Source organism: Neofelis nebulosa, chromosome 8 (genome assembly GCF_028018385.1).
Source record: "Neofelis nebulosa isolate mNeoNeb1 chromosome 8, mNeoNeb1.pri, whole genome shotgun sequence".
In the NCBI taxonomy this organism is placed as follows: Eukaryota; Metazoa; Chordata; class Mammalia; order Carnivora; family Felidae; genus Neofelis; species Neofelis nebulosa.
In genome coordinates, this window is record NC_080789.1 from 102,029,454 (window position 1) to 102,044,913 (window position 15,460).

Consider the following 15,460-nt stretch of genomic DNA (forward strand, 5'->3'; position numbering starts at 1 on the left):
GATGCTTAACTGACTAAGCCACCCAGGTGCCCCAAATTAGTTTCATTCTTAGTTGGGGAACCAGTGCAAACAGGCTGGAGAAGAGTAAGAAGAAGGGTGTGAGATGTACTTTTTGAGCAGATATAAGCCATAGGATTCGGAGGAGTATGGGAAAAGAAGGAGAGATGACATATATAGGCTGAACCCCAGTTGCTCAGCAAGAAATGGGGATGTTGGAGGTGTGGTGGGAATCTTAGAAAGATGGCAGCCAGGAGATTTGGTGGCATGGTGCGAGAAGTGGGTGGGGTTTTGAGAACAAGGCCTCTGGTCTGGGAGTCAGCTAACATACTGATGACCACGTTTGCAGGTGAGGAGGGCAGCAGCAAACAGGAAGATTATGCAAATCCACATGACTCAGCACTCTGAGGGAGGCACACAAGAGTGACTCGAGTCCCTAAAGGGATTAATGACTGTCTTCTGTGCTCCCTTGAGGCTTTGTTTCTTTCACAGCACTTTGTGTATTCTGCTTGTAGTGGACGGTGTCTAGATTGTATCGCCCTAATTTGTTGGCTCCTCCAGAGTATCTAGTACGTCATAGATGCCCCGTGAACGTCTAGAATCCCAGCTGATAAAGGACTGGGGACAGCTCCGTGGGCACTGCTATGACGCAGGTGGGGATGTAAGTAGGTCCTGTGCAGATGGTGTAAAGTTGAGCCAAGTCTCTGGAGTGCCCGAGTTCCCCCAGAGAGAGGCACCGGCGTTGTGTGCATTTTCTGACTTGGCCCTGCTCATCATGAGTGTGCCTGTGGAGCAGAGCAGGCTGGGCATCCACACCCACCCTGGACAGCTGCTGTCATTCCTTGTCTTTCCAGGACAGAGCTCCAAAATGAAGCGTGGTCCTGGGTTCTCTTTCCTTGGCTCCCGGGACAAACACACGTATCGGTGATTTGCCTGTTCTTTGTATATGGCTTTGGAGTTTCAGAAGATTTCAGTCCAAGTTCCTAATGCTTTGGCCATTAAGATGTGCTGGCAGACTGCAGGACACTGGTCTCCCTGGAGAGACACTGGTCTCTCCTTTCTGGGAAAGGTCAATCTGTGCACTTTCTTATCTTACTGGGCCCCATAAGCTGCTAGGTAATATCAAGCAATGGCTAGGGGAAACCCAACTCTGTATGTTGGTGAGAGTTCTTGGGATCAATGTGCTCGTCTTGTATAGGTAATTATCTCTGTTACAGCGGAGACTAGATCCCAGGCATCCTGACCATTCCCTCCAGTAAATGAGGGGCCCTGGAGTTGGCCATGATAAAGATCAGGCCAGGTGGCTGCTGCTGAGTGGATTTTGGACTGTCTTTAATACTCCTGTGGACTGCATCTTGGTTTGAAATTGGAAGCTTTCAGAGGGCATGGTTATGTATCTTCAGCTGGTATAAGACCTAGCTTAGTGACTCAGTGGTTGGTGCCTCTTACCCACTTCTTAGCATGATCCTGAGGCTGTGGATGACAGAGATGAATATGTTCACTCCAACTGGTCTGTAAATCCCCAGGGCTCAGTGCACATACAGAGTAGATAAGAGCACCTGTGTTTTTGCTGCTGGGCTGTCCTTACTCGCTGTTCTTTGTATTTTTCCAGGGCTTCACTTATGTCCTCCATGAAGACGAGTGCTGTGGAAGGTGTTTGCCAACTGCCTGTGAAGTGGTGACTGGTTCACTGCGGGGGGACTTCCAGTCTCACTGGAGGAATGTAGGTCTGGGGCCCAGGCTGGTAGTGCCTTACCAGCTTGGTTGTCCATTCTGTGGTCCAGTGCTGAATTCTCCGCCTTTTGGTTTCCCCATAGGGAGTTGCATCTGGCTGTGGTATTATCCAGATGTCGGCTGGGATTACTTTCCCCTTAGGAATAGTTGAGATTGCCTTAGACTTCCCATTTGGTGGATTTGGGGAGAGGCCCAGTTCCTTCCCTAGGAGTTCTGTGAACTTCTTGGGGATTCGTGTCCTCCTGTTTACCTGGGGATCTGAGGTCAGCTTCCCCCAAGTGGTTGGTATGGGATGGCCTCACCATCTTGCATGTGTTGTGGGCCCTCCAAAGCTTCACAGGCTATAAGTACTGTTCTGCCATGAGTCAGGCCACTCATCCACAGGCCTGGAAGCCCCAGGGACAGATTGCTGGGCTGTAGGGGCCAGATGCTAGCATCCCTAGTCTCTTGCTTTCTCCCTGTAGGAGTAAGTGGGAAGTAGCTCCTGGCTAGGAAATGAGTGGAGTTTCCCTTCCACATCCCCTCTGAGTCAACCCATGCTGCTGCTTCTTGGTCAGAGTGCCCTAGAGCCTCTGAGCTCAGCTCACATCCAGGGCTGAGGGTGGAGGAGAGTGTCCCCAGGCTTCCCTAAGGGGCTCACTCAGTGCTGAAGACTGTGTCTGTAGAACACATGGCTCTGAGCTAGGATCTTAGGATGACTTTGACCTAGACTTATTGAAAGACGTGGGATGAGCCCCATTCACTCCCTCTGTGGGCCTTACCCTGTGGGTGGGATTTACATATTAAGCTGGGGCTCACCCCCAGAGCCCAGATCCGCTCCCTGAGAGAACAGCACACCCCACTGGGCCCTCAGCCCAACCTTGCTCAAGTCTAATGTTCTAACCACAGGTTGGCTCTCACTGGGCCTCCCCTGACAACCCCTGCCTCATCAATGAGTGTGTCCGAGTGAAGGAAGAGGTCTTTGTGCAACAGAGAAATGTCTCCTGCCCCCAGCTGGACATCCCTACCTGCCCTGTGGGCTTCCAGCTGAGTTGTAAGGCGTCAGAGTGTTGCCCCACCTGTCACTGCGGTAAGGCGTGCGTCCAGGGGCCCCACCTCCAAGCCTCTCTTTCCATTAAGGACTCCTGAATTCTTTGTCTTTTCAGCAACTCGGGGAAATGGGCAGGATCAAACTCCTCGTATCTGTTCATAATGCTTTTGTGGGAAAGCAAATACGATGAGAGAAATATTATAGTTTCCTAAAGGTCATCACTGTGCCCAGTGGTAGATTTATATCATTCCACCTCCATTTATTTGCCCGTGTGTGTTAGTAGTGGTAGAGCTCCCAAACCCCAGGCTTCTCAAGCATCCGCTGTATTGCCTCTGCTGGGGAAAGGTGTTCCAACTTCCCACCCCCAACTCCACCAACAAACAAAATAGCATCTCTCTCTACCACCTGCTCTGAATTCTTTGTGTGGTTTGAGCTTGGGACTTAAAGTTTCCAGAGTAGAGTTTCATTCTTTCAGAAGCCCAGGTGCCCTCCCACTCACACTTAAAGTGTGAACCATTTAAAAAGGTTGTCCCCTTGAGGCTGAGGAGGGAGAGGATCTTCTTACTGTGGGCGGCGTGGTAGGACACAGGCAGCCTGCCCTTCCTCTGCAGGCCTGAGAGGAGTGAGGCCACTGTGGGACCCACAGCACCTGGGGTGGGGTGGTGAGAGGGACTGCAGATGGAGGAGAGGGGCGCAGATGGGGAGGAGAAGACCCTGAGGGGATCAACTATGCACCTTTCTCTCTCCCCCAGAGCCACTGGAGGCCTGCATGCTCAATGGCACCATCATTGGGGTGAGCCTTCTTCTCCAGGGCAAGTTGTATGGGTGCCATGGGAAGGATGGGCAGCTCAGTCATTTGAAGTGGAAATAAAAGGAAGCAGGGAGTCCTATCCCCCACTTTCCATTGCTTCCAGGGCTTCCAGGGCATCTGGCTGCCAGGCTCCTGCCATCATGCTGACTCTGTAGGGCCTCACCTTCCGGCCCCCACTCGGGCTCCTGAGCATCTCTTCTGTGTGCAGAGAAGCGCTCTGATGGCATCACACACATTTCAATCCATCTCCCTCTCTCACTGCTCAGGCTCACTTTCTGACATAAAAACTCTGACTTACCATCACCATACTTGAGGTGGAAGGCAGGAATGGAGCGGGTCCCTGGACCCAGGAGGAGCATCAGGGCGATGGCTCATCTTGTGTAGGCAGCCGGGCCCTCTCTCCTAAGGCAGATAGCTGAGGTGAATGGGAGGGTCAGGGGCGGGGGGTCGGTGTGCTGGGGAGCCTGATCCTGGTGCCTCTGGTTTCAGCCCGGGAAAAGTCTGATGATTGACGTGTGCACGACCTGCCACTGCACCATCCAGGTGGGGCCCGTCTCTGGATTCAAGCTGGAGTGCAGGAAGACCACCTGTGAGGCCTGCCCCCTGGTAAGAGGGCTGTCAGGCTCCGGGCAATGGCCTGGGTACTTGTGGGACCCAAGCAATGGGACCTTACTAGAGTCTGTATATAAAGCTTTTGTTATTTTCTGACTATGGACAATATTTGACAACTATAATGAAGAGTCTAGTTTTGGAAATTTAAGCAAACACAATATTTGCAAGACTTATGACGCCATATTTACAGTTCTTTATTATTTTTTTACACAACATTTTAAGAAGCCATCATTGCCATTCTTTGAAAACATTAAAAATTATTCAACAGTTATCAGACACTAAATGAAAAATTCTATACAGTATTCCTTAAAACAGATGTACGTCATCCTGTACCTTCATTATTGGGCATAATTGGCTGAAAATATTGGGCATAATTGGCTGAAAATATTTCACCCTGTTTCTGCCAGGTCACAATGACTATGCACACTCTGAATCCCTCCGAGGGTGGATTCTGAGAAGTGGAATCATTTCTAGTTAGCCAGATGAAAACCGGCATTTCCTTGTCTTCACTGTGACCCAGCCCCACCTCACGGATCTAGACCTAATGCTTCTTCCTCAAATTGCCGTCTGTGCTGGGGGCTCCTGCTTTGTTCAAAAACACAGTGAGTCAGATGAGCTTCTTGTGAGCCAGAGGCACAGAATAGAGTAATAGCACTTTCAGGCAGTGCGAGTGGAAGGCTTCCTCCCTCAACTGTGCAAGGGAGCAGGCAGGCTCTGGGGTGAGGCCAGGGAGGAAGGAGTCCTTCCTGCGAGGAGGAGTGTGGCCAGCCAGAGCAGGAGGAAACATCAGGAGGGTAGAGATGAAGGACGCTGGAGCAGGTCCCGTATACAGAGTGTTCTCCATCTGTAGAACCGTTCTTCATGGCCCTTGGCACAGAGTTATACTCTCAGTAAAATATACTCTTAGTAAAATCTATGTGGAGCGAATGAGTCTATAGGAGACACAGCTATTTTTTTAAAAATATTTTTACTTATTTTTGAGAGAGATAGAGCACGAGCGGGGGAGGGGCACGAGCAGAGAGAGGGACACATAGAATCTGAAGCAGGCTCCAGGCTCTGAGTTGTCAGCACAGTGCCTGATGCGGGGCTCGAACTTGTGAACCGCGAGATCACGGCCTGAGCTGAAGTCAGACGCTTAATTGAGCCACCCAGGCGCCCTGAGACACAGCTATATCTGATAGAATGATTCAGAGAACATTCCTGCCTCAATGAGGATGAAGCTAACGAGGCACATATTTTTGCTTTTTGTTGCTGTTGTTAAATCCTAGTTGCTTCTCTAAGGTTTTGGGTGGTGTGTGTATGTATGTACGTGTAACAGCTCCCCTGGAACACATCTGGGCTTGAATAGGGAATTAAATAATGCTGCACGGAGTTTGTGGCATCTCTTCCACCTTGGATGTCCACTGACCTACAAATCGGCGCAGCAAGAGGTCCACACCAGTGTGGTCTTGAAGCCGTGCTTCCTAGAGGGGGAGCTACTAACTCCCTAACAGCGCCCTCTAGTGGCCAGAAGGTGGTACAGTAAAGTCTCTACATCCATAGAAATCCAGCAGTGGAATCAATCCAGTCTAGATACATATGTTTCAGTATTCTTAAATCCATGGCCCCTTTTGGTACTCTTCCTTCTTTCCTCCCAAATCCTAATATCCCCCATGGCAGTGTACCCACTTCCTCCCTGTTGAGAACTTCTAGATTAGTCCTCCTTGTACGTGTCTCTCAACCTTTGCTGAAAACTGCCTCAGTTGTCCCCTTTCTACCTCAGCATCCTTAACTGATCTTGCCACATGCCTCTGCCATGAAGGTCAGAGATGTCTCCTGAGGGTGGGGAGCTGTGGTCAATAAAGTTTAGGTAGGTGTGCTTGAACTGCCTACATCAGACTCAAGTGTTAGTGTCACTGGAGATGTGAGTCCATTTCCTCCCCGGGAAGGGTGGTGCTCATACCTTAAGGAGACCTGCAGAGGGTGGTTTGTGCTAGTGGATAGTAGACATGAAACCTGACAGGTGAAGGCCTGACGGAAGCATGAGGAAGAGAGGTCACCCTGACATGGAACACTGAGAAGGCTGTTGGAGGGGCACGACCATGAGCTGACCTTGAGCAGTGAGTTGAATGTAGAATAGAGGACCTTCCAGGGAGGGGAATGGGGACCAGACTGGCAGATAGAAGTAAGAGTTAGAAGAGGTAAGACTAGAAGGCTTTGAGCAGCCAATGCAATTTATGGAAAGTGCTATGGGACACAGGCAGGGCAATGTTAGGGGCATGAGTGGGCAGGGGCAGGACTTGTGGCTGCTCAGACCTACACAACTAGACTCTGGCTGGTGGGAACTTGGCTGGCAGGCAGAGGAGGCAGTTGCTTCTGATTGGATGTTCTGGGGAAAGCCCATTCAGCACTGCCCTTCTGTGTGTGTGTGTGTGTGTGTGTGTGTGTGTGTGTGTGCATGCATGGCATGTGCCTGCCTATGGAACACACAGTACTGCCTGGCATGGCCAGGAAGCCTTGCAGGGCTTGGACAAGCCCTGTTACCTGGTGCAGCTGTATTATGCCTTACAGGACAGGGGACATGCAGAAGGTCTGTTTCCTTGTTTACTCCTGTAAGTGGGTCCTTTCAGGCTCCCCGTGCACCTCCCTCCCTTGTTCCCAACTCCAAAATCATTGCCGCTCTCCTAGTACCTTCCACCCTCTCCTCCTTTTCTTCCTGTTCTTTGTCCTACCATAACACCCTCTGTTTTTTCCTGTTCTTAGCTCAGTTGTGCCCTCTACCTCTCTGGTGTGTGGGTTTTGTCTCCACCGCCCCGTCCCTTCACTTAGCAGTCCCCTCCTCCCTTTGTCCCCTGCCTACTCATTTCTCCTGTAAAGATTTTGTCCATTTTCCTCTCCTTGGGCCTGCTGAGTAGAGCGTGTTTCCTAGTCTCTTCTCTAACACTCACTGAAAAGAAAAACACCCAAATCTATGCTCCCACGAAATCCTGCCTAATTTAAGCCCTGTTTAATCTCCTCCTTCTGACTCTAACCACCCATACTCACTCATACTGTTTATTCTCTTTCTTCCTGTTCCTTTACCTTGGTCCTACACCTTTAAGGTATTGTATGCTTCTGAAAACGCAGTTTAAAGCTTACAGTAAACCACAAACTGATGCCCTCAGACTCCAGCGGTGTCTTTCCCAGTGTGGAAGACTGTGTGGCATGGGCCCAGTAGCTCTGATGCTGTGCTGAGCTCTATCCTCACTGGCTTTCTGCACGGCCTGATCCCTGATGACACACTGAGTTCAGAAGCTTGGTTTATGAGTAGCAAATTGGTTAAATTCATTCTGAGCAAGCTTAGCGACTCCTAACCTTGCCTGCTGATAGGGGCATTGAGCCCATGTGCAGTGCACAAGGGGGCATTGCAGAGAAGCCCGTGTTTTCTGTCTGAGGCTCCAAACTGACTGGCTAGAGATTCATATGAGGAAAACCTCGGGGCCCAAATGAATGAATCTCTAAGTGGTTATCACTAAATGAGGCAAAATGAGAAAAAGACTGAAAAAGAATGACATTGTGGTTGGTTTCTCATATAAATCAAGTTATTCTTTAAAAATATTGTGACATTATGTTCTTCCTTTGTTTTTGTTTTTTTTTTTTTGAGTGGTGGGTAGCATTAAGAGAGCTTTAATTTTGATGCAGTGATGAAGCAGCTGATGGTAGCTTTTTGATTTTTGTTTTATTAACATTGTTGAGAATACTCTTACTTTGCAAGATAAAAAGTGGTTGCCCTATGTTGACTGCTAAATCTGGGGGCATTTTTGCAAAGACTGTGAAATCCTGCTGTCTGGAAGCTGCTGCTTTTTCCAATGCAGATATAATGAAGGACTGTCACTTAAAGCCACTGTCAAGGAGTTCCCAGCTCAACTTGTCTCAGTGGGTGTAGGAGGCCTACTAAGGGCCAGGTGCTGGGATACAATGACACACAGCATAAACTGAGTTTGGAATTCACATGCTTCTCAGGGAGAACAAATGAAATTTTCAGATTGTATTAAGTGTTATGGAGAGTGTGTGCATATGTTGTATGTTGTATCCTCTCTGAGGATTGATATTTGAAATGATTACTAAAGGATGAGAAAGAGCTAGTCATACAAAATTTGGGGAAGAACATTCCAGGGAGAGGGAATAGCATACACAAAGACTCTCAGGTGAGGAGGTTGGCATGTTCATGGTCCTAGGAGATGCACAGGGGTAGATTGTTAAAAGCAAGGGGATGATGGTAGAAGATAAGGTCAGAAAATTAGGAAGGAGCCATGTGGGGCCTTGTAGAACATGCTAAGAAGATTGGGTTTTATTCTAAATGCAATGGGAAGCCATAGAAAGTCTTATTTTTTCCAGGGGGGGATAGTTTACCTAAAATAAAATGCACAGATATAAAGTATACAGTTTGATGAGGTTTGGTAAATGGACAAGCCTGTGTAACCACTAAACTAGTAGTCGAGGAAGTGCAACTAAAAGGCCAATAAGGGAGAGAAAATGAAATTCTAAATAAACAACTTGATTAAACCAAAATACTATGGAAAAAAAAAAACCATGGAACAAATAATAGAGAAGACAAAAAATAAAATGAATAATATAATGGTAGATTTAAACCCAGCCATATCAATAATTTCATTACTGAAATTATTGTAAATGGGCAAAACAAAATCCTGATAACAAATGGAGATTGTCGGGCTTGGATAGAAAAGCAAGACTCAATCAGTATACTGTTTATAAGAGATGCGCTTTCAGTTTATTTATTTATTATTATTATTTTTTAAAGTAAGCTCTATATCCAACATAGGGGTTGAACTCATGACCCCCAGATCAAGAGTCATATTCTCCACCGACTGGGCCAGCCAGGTGCCCCAAGATGTGTTTCCTATTTAAAGAGATGAAGAGATTGAAAAGAAAAGGATGAAAAAAGATATGCCAGCCAATGCTAAGAATAAGATAGCTAAGATGGATATATTAATACCAAAATAGGCTATAAAATGAGGAATGTTACCAAAAATAAAGAAGATTCTTTCATAATTATAAAAGAGTAGATTCATCATGAAGACATAAGAATCCTAGATGTGTTTGTATCTGGTAGCAGAGTTTCCAATACATGAAGCAAAAACGGACAGAACTAGAGGGAGAAATAGGCTTGTCTACAAACTTATTTTGTAATTTTAATGTTTTTTTCAGCAATTTATAGGATAAGTAGGAAAAAATCAGTAACGATATAGAAGATTTGGAAAACTGTATCCACCAACTCGACCTAATTGAAAACAATAGACTACTCTATTTTCAAACTGCAGAGCACACATACTTCTCTAATGCACATGGAATTTTCAGTTATTTGGATCAAATTCTGGACCATTAAAAGGTCAATACATGTCAAGATTTTGATATCGTTTAGGGTATATTCTAAGACCACAATTTAAATTAGCTTGAAATTAGTAACAAAAAGGTATTGAGAAACATGCCTCCTCCCCATATTTGGAAATTAAATAAAATACTTTAAAATAATCCATGAACCAAAGAAGAAATCACAAGTGGAGATAGAAAATATTTTGCTAGAGATAATAGCAGTTGCTCTAGAGATTCCAGTATGCACCCTTGACTTACCATAGTCTACTTTGATCTGATAATATACATTTTGTGTATGACGTACTCTCCCCCCTATACTTTGTGCTATTGTTGTCACATAGTTTACTTCTATGTGAGAGATAAATTCACAAGATGTTATTGGTTTTGCTATCCAGTGCTTTTAACAGTTGTTTACAAATATTTTGTCAACAATTGATGATCTACAGAGGGCCAGTCTGATATAAGCTGCTCTGCCATCACTAGAACCACAACTCCATGGATGGTTTTTAAGCAGGAGAGTGAAAGTCATTCTGGCAGATGTGTGGAGACTTATAGTGCAGGGTCAAGAGTGGAGGTAGGAAGAACAATTAAGTCTATTACCAGAGTCTAGTGGTAGATGATGATGGCTTGGACTAGGTGATGACAGAGGACACTGGTCATGACAAGCAGAGGATGAGTTAGAGAGGCATTTTGGGCAAGATTCAGTGATGAGTGGGGGGTTGAGAAAAAGTAAGTCAAGGGTGACTCCCCAATTTTTGATTTGGGCAACTGGGTAGTGAAGCCATTTATCAAGGTAAGGTGAGGCAGGAGAAGGACGAAATTTGGGACAAAAATCAAGTTGCATTTTGTATATGAGTCTTGAGAAGACAGTAAGATAAACAACTGTCAGGCGAACAATTGAATTTGTAAGTCTGGAGCTCAGGGGAGAGGTCTGATTTAATAGGTGTGGCCACTAGCACTTGAGCAAGAGGTGCGTATGTGGAGGGAAGGAATGCCATCTAGAGAACAGAGAACTGACAAAGGTTAGCTAAGAGGTGGCTGTTGACTTTCTGAACTCCTGGTAAAACTGCTGGATGGGAGAGATGAGAAGCTGGAAAAGTAAGCCTCCTTATGATTGGGGTGATCTGGGAGGTTCACTAAGGCTGGCTTTTCTCCTGGGTACAGGGTTACAAGGAAGAGAAGAACCAAGGTGAATGCTGTGGCAGATGTCTGCCTGTGGCTTGCACCATCCAGCTAAGAGGAGGCCAGACCATGATGTTGAAGGTAGGAGCAACTTGAACTCAGGAGTTTCCCCTCAAGTCACCACTGGGTTTCCTACTTGGAGATCTCCTCTCCAAGAAAGAGGGACTACGTTTGCATCAATAATGGCTTCCCACCTATTTCTGATTTTATAGAGAAAAGATGGATAGTCCATAGAAGGTATAGAATTTTTCTCTCTGATTTAGCAAATATTTCATTCTTATTGACATGAGTGTCCTTGGCGTGAGGCCCATGATTTGGAGTTGGTTGATCTCTAAGATTTCTTCCAGCCTATTGTCTGTAAGGCTAGACGGGCAATCAGGTGTGAAACAAACTGATCCATGAAGACGGGAATTCGTTGCTAGGGTTTGGAGGTGGTGCCCTGGTTCATCTCTGGTTCTGTTGTTGATTTGCTAGTTTACCCTCACTACCTTTTAATGTTTTTAAGCTTCTAGGTGGTCAGAAGAGTTTAGCAATTCTCTGCATTGATGCAGCCCTATTCACAGTAAATAAGTTGTAATACTGGGGCTCGTCTCATATGCTCTGGGTGTGGAGACTATAGATATTGTCTCATTCTTGTTCCGTAGTCCTCCAACCTGTTTCAACAACTTCAAGGTGTCAAGGTCATGGTTTGAAGTGTCTTTGCAACACAAACACTGCCTTTGGATTTGCTCTACCCATTTCCCCTCTTTCCTTTCAGCGTGATGAGACACTCCAGGATGGCTGTGATAGTCACTTCTGCAAGGTCAATGAGAGAGGAGAGTACATTTGGGAGAAGAGGGTCACAGGCTGCCCGCCCTTTGATGAACACAAGTGTCTGGCCGAGGGAGTGAGTAGCTGGAGCTCAGGCTCTGCTTTCCTCTTGACTGCCCCATCTTTGACTCTAAGAACAGAGTCCTCTGAACAGCATGCAGTCCCCACTGACATGATGTCCCAGTGTCCAAGGGAGACCCCTGACCCAGTTTAAAAAATCACTGAGGTTTCAAAATCAAAGCCTGTTGGAGAGATAAAACTCTCTGCACTATACGATGCTTTCATTAGATACCTTCTTCTTGGGGGAGCTTGTTTGATGGAGAGGTGAGAGATCAAATGATTTCTAGTCTCCCCTGAGAATGATGGTCCTGGTGAGCCAACTGGGAGAGAATCCAGAATACTCAGAGTTGTTATAGGCTGGTCAGGTGGGGGGAGGGGGGGTCAGTCTGTTCACATTTGTGATGGCATTGCACAGTTTATGTCTAGAGACTGAAGCTCGGGGCTGAGTCCAAAGCCAGGAATTGGCCTGGAGTGACCCGACAGCATCCACTGTGTACTATTTGTGCCTAATCTGGGAATTTGTTGTTTTCTTAGGGGAAAATCATGAAAATTCCAGGCACCTGCTGTGACACATGTAAGTACATGACCACTAGCTTGTCCCTTGAAATCCGTCAGACCAAGTCCAGGGACTATTCTTTGGAGGAAGCTTTATTCTGGAAAGATAATTCTTAATTATTGGCCAGTCGCTAGGTTCAGTTCTGCAGGAAACTGCCACCTTTCCTGAATGTTCTTAGACTGCCTCCTTCTCAGATCACCACTCAGACGCCTGTGAAGCAGTTTCTTCCTTTTTTCCTCTGAACTCCTAACTATTACTCTCCTCTTATCTGCCTTTCCCCTCCCAGAGGTGTGGGTGGCTCATATCTTATTTTTCCCACCAGAGCTCCTGGAAGGCACCCTTGATCAGACACTCAATATACATCTATTCTTTGAGTGTCAGACAGCCACCTCCCAGAGAAAGAGAAGCCACCAGCTGGCTAACATCAGCTCCCCACCATATGCTGTGGGAGCCACAGAGAACACAGAATCTTCTCAAGGATTCACAAGACTGGTCTACATGTATTAACCTCCCCTTCTTCACTCTCGGCCCCTCTTGACCTTGCGGTTATGTCAGCCCATAGCTCACAGCAGCAGCTTTGGGGATGGACCCCTGCAAGGCTGCCTATCAGACAGCAATCTCCCCACACATTCTTGGGTTCATGAGCACAAGTAACATGCAGAATCCTAGTGTTAGTGCTGTGTTCTCTGAATATAGAATTACTTGCCTGTGCTAATGTTTTTTGGTTTTAGTTTAGTGTTTTGTTTTGTTGTTTTTGTTTTATTTTGGGTTCATGGGCCCGTGTTCACCGTGTTAAGTATTGGGTAAAGAAAGAAAGAGTGAAAAGTGTGAATACCTTCCATGCTTGCTTGCTTGTTTGTTTGCTTGTTTATTTGTTTATTTATTTATTGAGAGAGAATATGAGCGGGGGGAGGATCAGAGGGAGAGAGAGAAATCCATCCAGTGTGGAGCCCAACTCTGGGCTCAATCTCTGACTGTGGTAATATCATGACCTGAGCAGAAATCAACAGTCGGATGCATAACCAACTGAGCCATCCTGGCACCCCAGTCATTCTCTTCTCGATGGCTCACTCTGACAGTCCCTGCCTTTGCCATAACCAGGTTGCAGATTGCAGAAACACACTCTGAAAGCAAGTCTTTCTATGATTCCTGTCTGCATAAGCTTAAGAATATGAAGTCAGGACACCATCAGAGAAGATGACTTCTCTTTGGGCACACTTTGCACAATGGAATTTGGTCAAGAGGCTGTTATTTGCAAAGCTAGCAGGGAGGTAACAAGAGGCCTTTGTTGGTCAGTACTTTTAGGAGGCAGAGACCCTTCATAAGGAGAGGGAGCCAGGCTCAGGATTTAAACCTACAGCGAAAGAATATAGTATGTTGGCCTAAATATGTTTTCCTTATTCATTCTTTTAATGTGGTTGGCAGGCTTTCGCTGTACAATGGAGTTATTTGGAAGTTGGGAGGCAGGCTAATATGTAGTTAGGGTTGATTTAGTTTGGGAGCCATTCAAGAATGGAAAACTCCCAGTGTGCCGATGGGGAATGGTGAGCTGGCATTCAATCTTAGAAATATTGGTGGGGACAAGTAAAGTTTCAGGTCTGAGCGCCACTAATCCCTGCCATGCCAGAGAGCTGGAGACAGCTATTCCCAAAGGGAGGCCTCCAGGGCTCCCAGGCATCCTCTTAGCCCCTTGTGTGGCCATGACATTTGCCTTTCCTCTTTTCCAAAGGCAGAGACAGATAGATAATTATTATATTTATTGACTACTTCATTGCCCATTAGCTTCCAGATATAGTTATAAGCACAAGAAGACTGCCCCAGTCATTATAATTTTTAGAGTCTACAATTACATAGAAGCAAGTCTCATCCATCTACATCACCAAAGTACAGTGAATCTAGGCTCCTCCAGTGGTTAAAATTGTACCATTAAGTGAGTTAAACCCAGCCATAACTGTATCTCTAGATTGGAGGGCCAGGAGATTCTGAGGTGAACCAGGATAATTTAACTCCCCTCCTTGCAGCTGGCTTTGGTAATCTGGCCACTGTGAAACTGACCTATTTCCAGTAAAGTGAGGGAACTGGGCTGGAGAGTGTCCTACAGAATCCCAGCCAGGTCCCAGGTCCCATCTCTCTCCTGTCCCGTAGGTGAGGAGACAGAATGCAAGGATATCACTGCCAGGCTGCAGTATGTTAAAGTGGGAAACTGTAAGTCTGAAGAGGAAGTGGACATTCATTACTGCGAGGTAAGGGGACCCTGACTTCAGTGAGGCCTAAGTGGGGAGGGGTGAGTCTTCTTGTTTGGACACATCTCTAGTAACCTATTAGAAGCACCTGGAATACTCACAGGGAGGAGATGTGAGTGGAACCAGAAGCATATATTTTTAAGCAAATGTTGTATTGAAGTACCTGGGAACTTTGACCCTAGAAGAAGAAAAAAAACAAAAACAACTGTAGACAGATTCAAGTCCTCTAAAGAGAATGGAGAGTTGTTTAAGGGGAGCTGGGCATTATGTTTCCTGATGGAATACGCATAGAAATTGCAGCTAGCGGGATTTGGATGTAATAGTACCATAAGGAGAGTGGATATGCCAGACTTTCCCGAGATCTACCTTTACAAAGCGCGCAGCAGGACTCTCCAGCATTGCAACTCTCGCCTCTCTCTGCCCCGTCACAGGGTAAATGTGCCAGCAAAGCCTTGTACTCCATCGACATGGAGGATGTGCAGGACCAGTGCTCCTGCTGCTCGCCCACTCGGACGGAGCCCATGCGGGTGCCCCTGCGCTGCACCAATGGCTCCCTCGTCTACCATGAAGTCCTCAATGCCATGCAGTGCAAGTGCTCCGCCAGGAAGTGCAGCAAGTGAGGCTGCCTCCCTGGACGCCTCCTGTCGCCTGCCTCACTGGACCTGAATGGCCGGAGTGCTGCTCTGCCCTCTCTGTGCTCTGCTCTTGTGCCCCCCTGAGCCCACAATAAAGGCCAATCTCTCACCTTGCAGAAGGCTGATGGTTCAATGTGTCTTCTAGGCTGACATGACAGTGGTAGGCTGGGCCCGAGCCCTGAACCTGGTTCTGAGGGAGAGAGCACAGGCTCCATCTGAAAGCGCCCCAGCCCCAGGCACGGCCAATCTCTGGGACAAAGTGGTGTCTTTGCCTCTGTGGGGTGGGGAGGGCCTCTGCCCAGTGCCCTAAAGTAAAAGGGATTTGCTCAGCAACACTAGGGTCTCCAAGCTCTGGATCCAGGGGCTTCTGAGCAGAGCAGAGCAGAGGGGTGGGCCCTGGAGCCAGGCTCTTGCCAAGACAGACATGGTTATTGGCAG

The 15,460-nt window shown here is 46.9% G+C and overlaps 1 protein-coding gene across 1 annotated transcript in view; it reads left to right on the forward strand.

Moving 5' to 3' along the window:
• Positions 1 to 15,141, forward strand: part of VWF (von Willebrand factor) — a 136,933-nt gene extending 121,792 nt beyond the window's left edge. The window contains exons 44-52 of the mRNA XM_058743945.1: positions 1,610 to 1,720; positions 2,620 to 2,800; positions 3,514 to 3,554; positions 4,062 to 4,178; positions 10,701 to 10,799; positions 11,476 to 11,604; positions 12,123 to 12,162; positions 14,290 to 14,387; positions 14,819 to 15,141. Of these exons, the coding sequence (XP_058599928.1) occupies positions 1,610 to 1,720; positions 2,620 to 2,800; positions 3,514 to 3,554; positions 4,062 to 4,178; positions 10,701 to 10,799; positions 11,476 to 11,604; positions 12,123 to 12,162; positions 14,290 to 14,387; positions 14,819 to 15,007 (1,005 nt within the window). The 3' untranslated portion in view covers positions 15,008 to 15,141. The remainder of the gene's footprint in view (positions 1 to 1,609; positions 1,721 to 2,619; positions 2,801 to 3,513; positions 3,555 to 4,061; positions 4,179 to 10,700; positions 10,800 to 11,475; positions 11,605 to 12,122; positions 12,163 to 14,289; positions 14,388 to 14,818) is intronic.
• Positions 15,142 to 15,460: the final 319 nt, after the last annotated feature.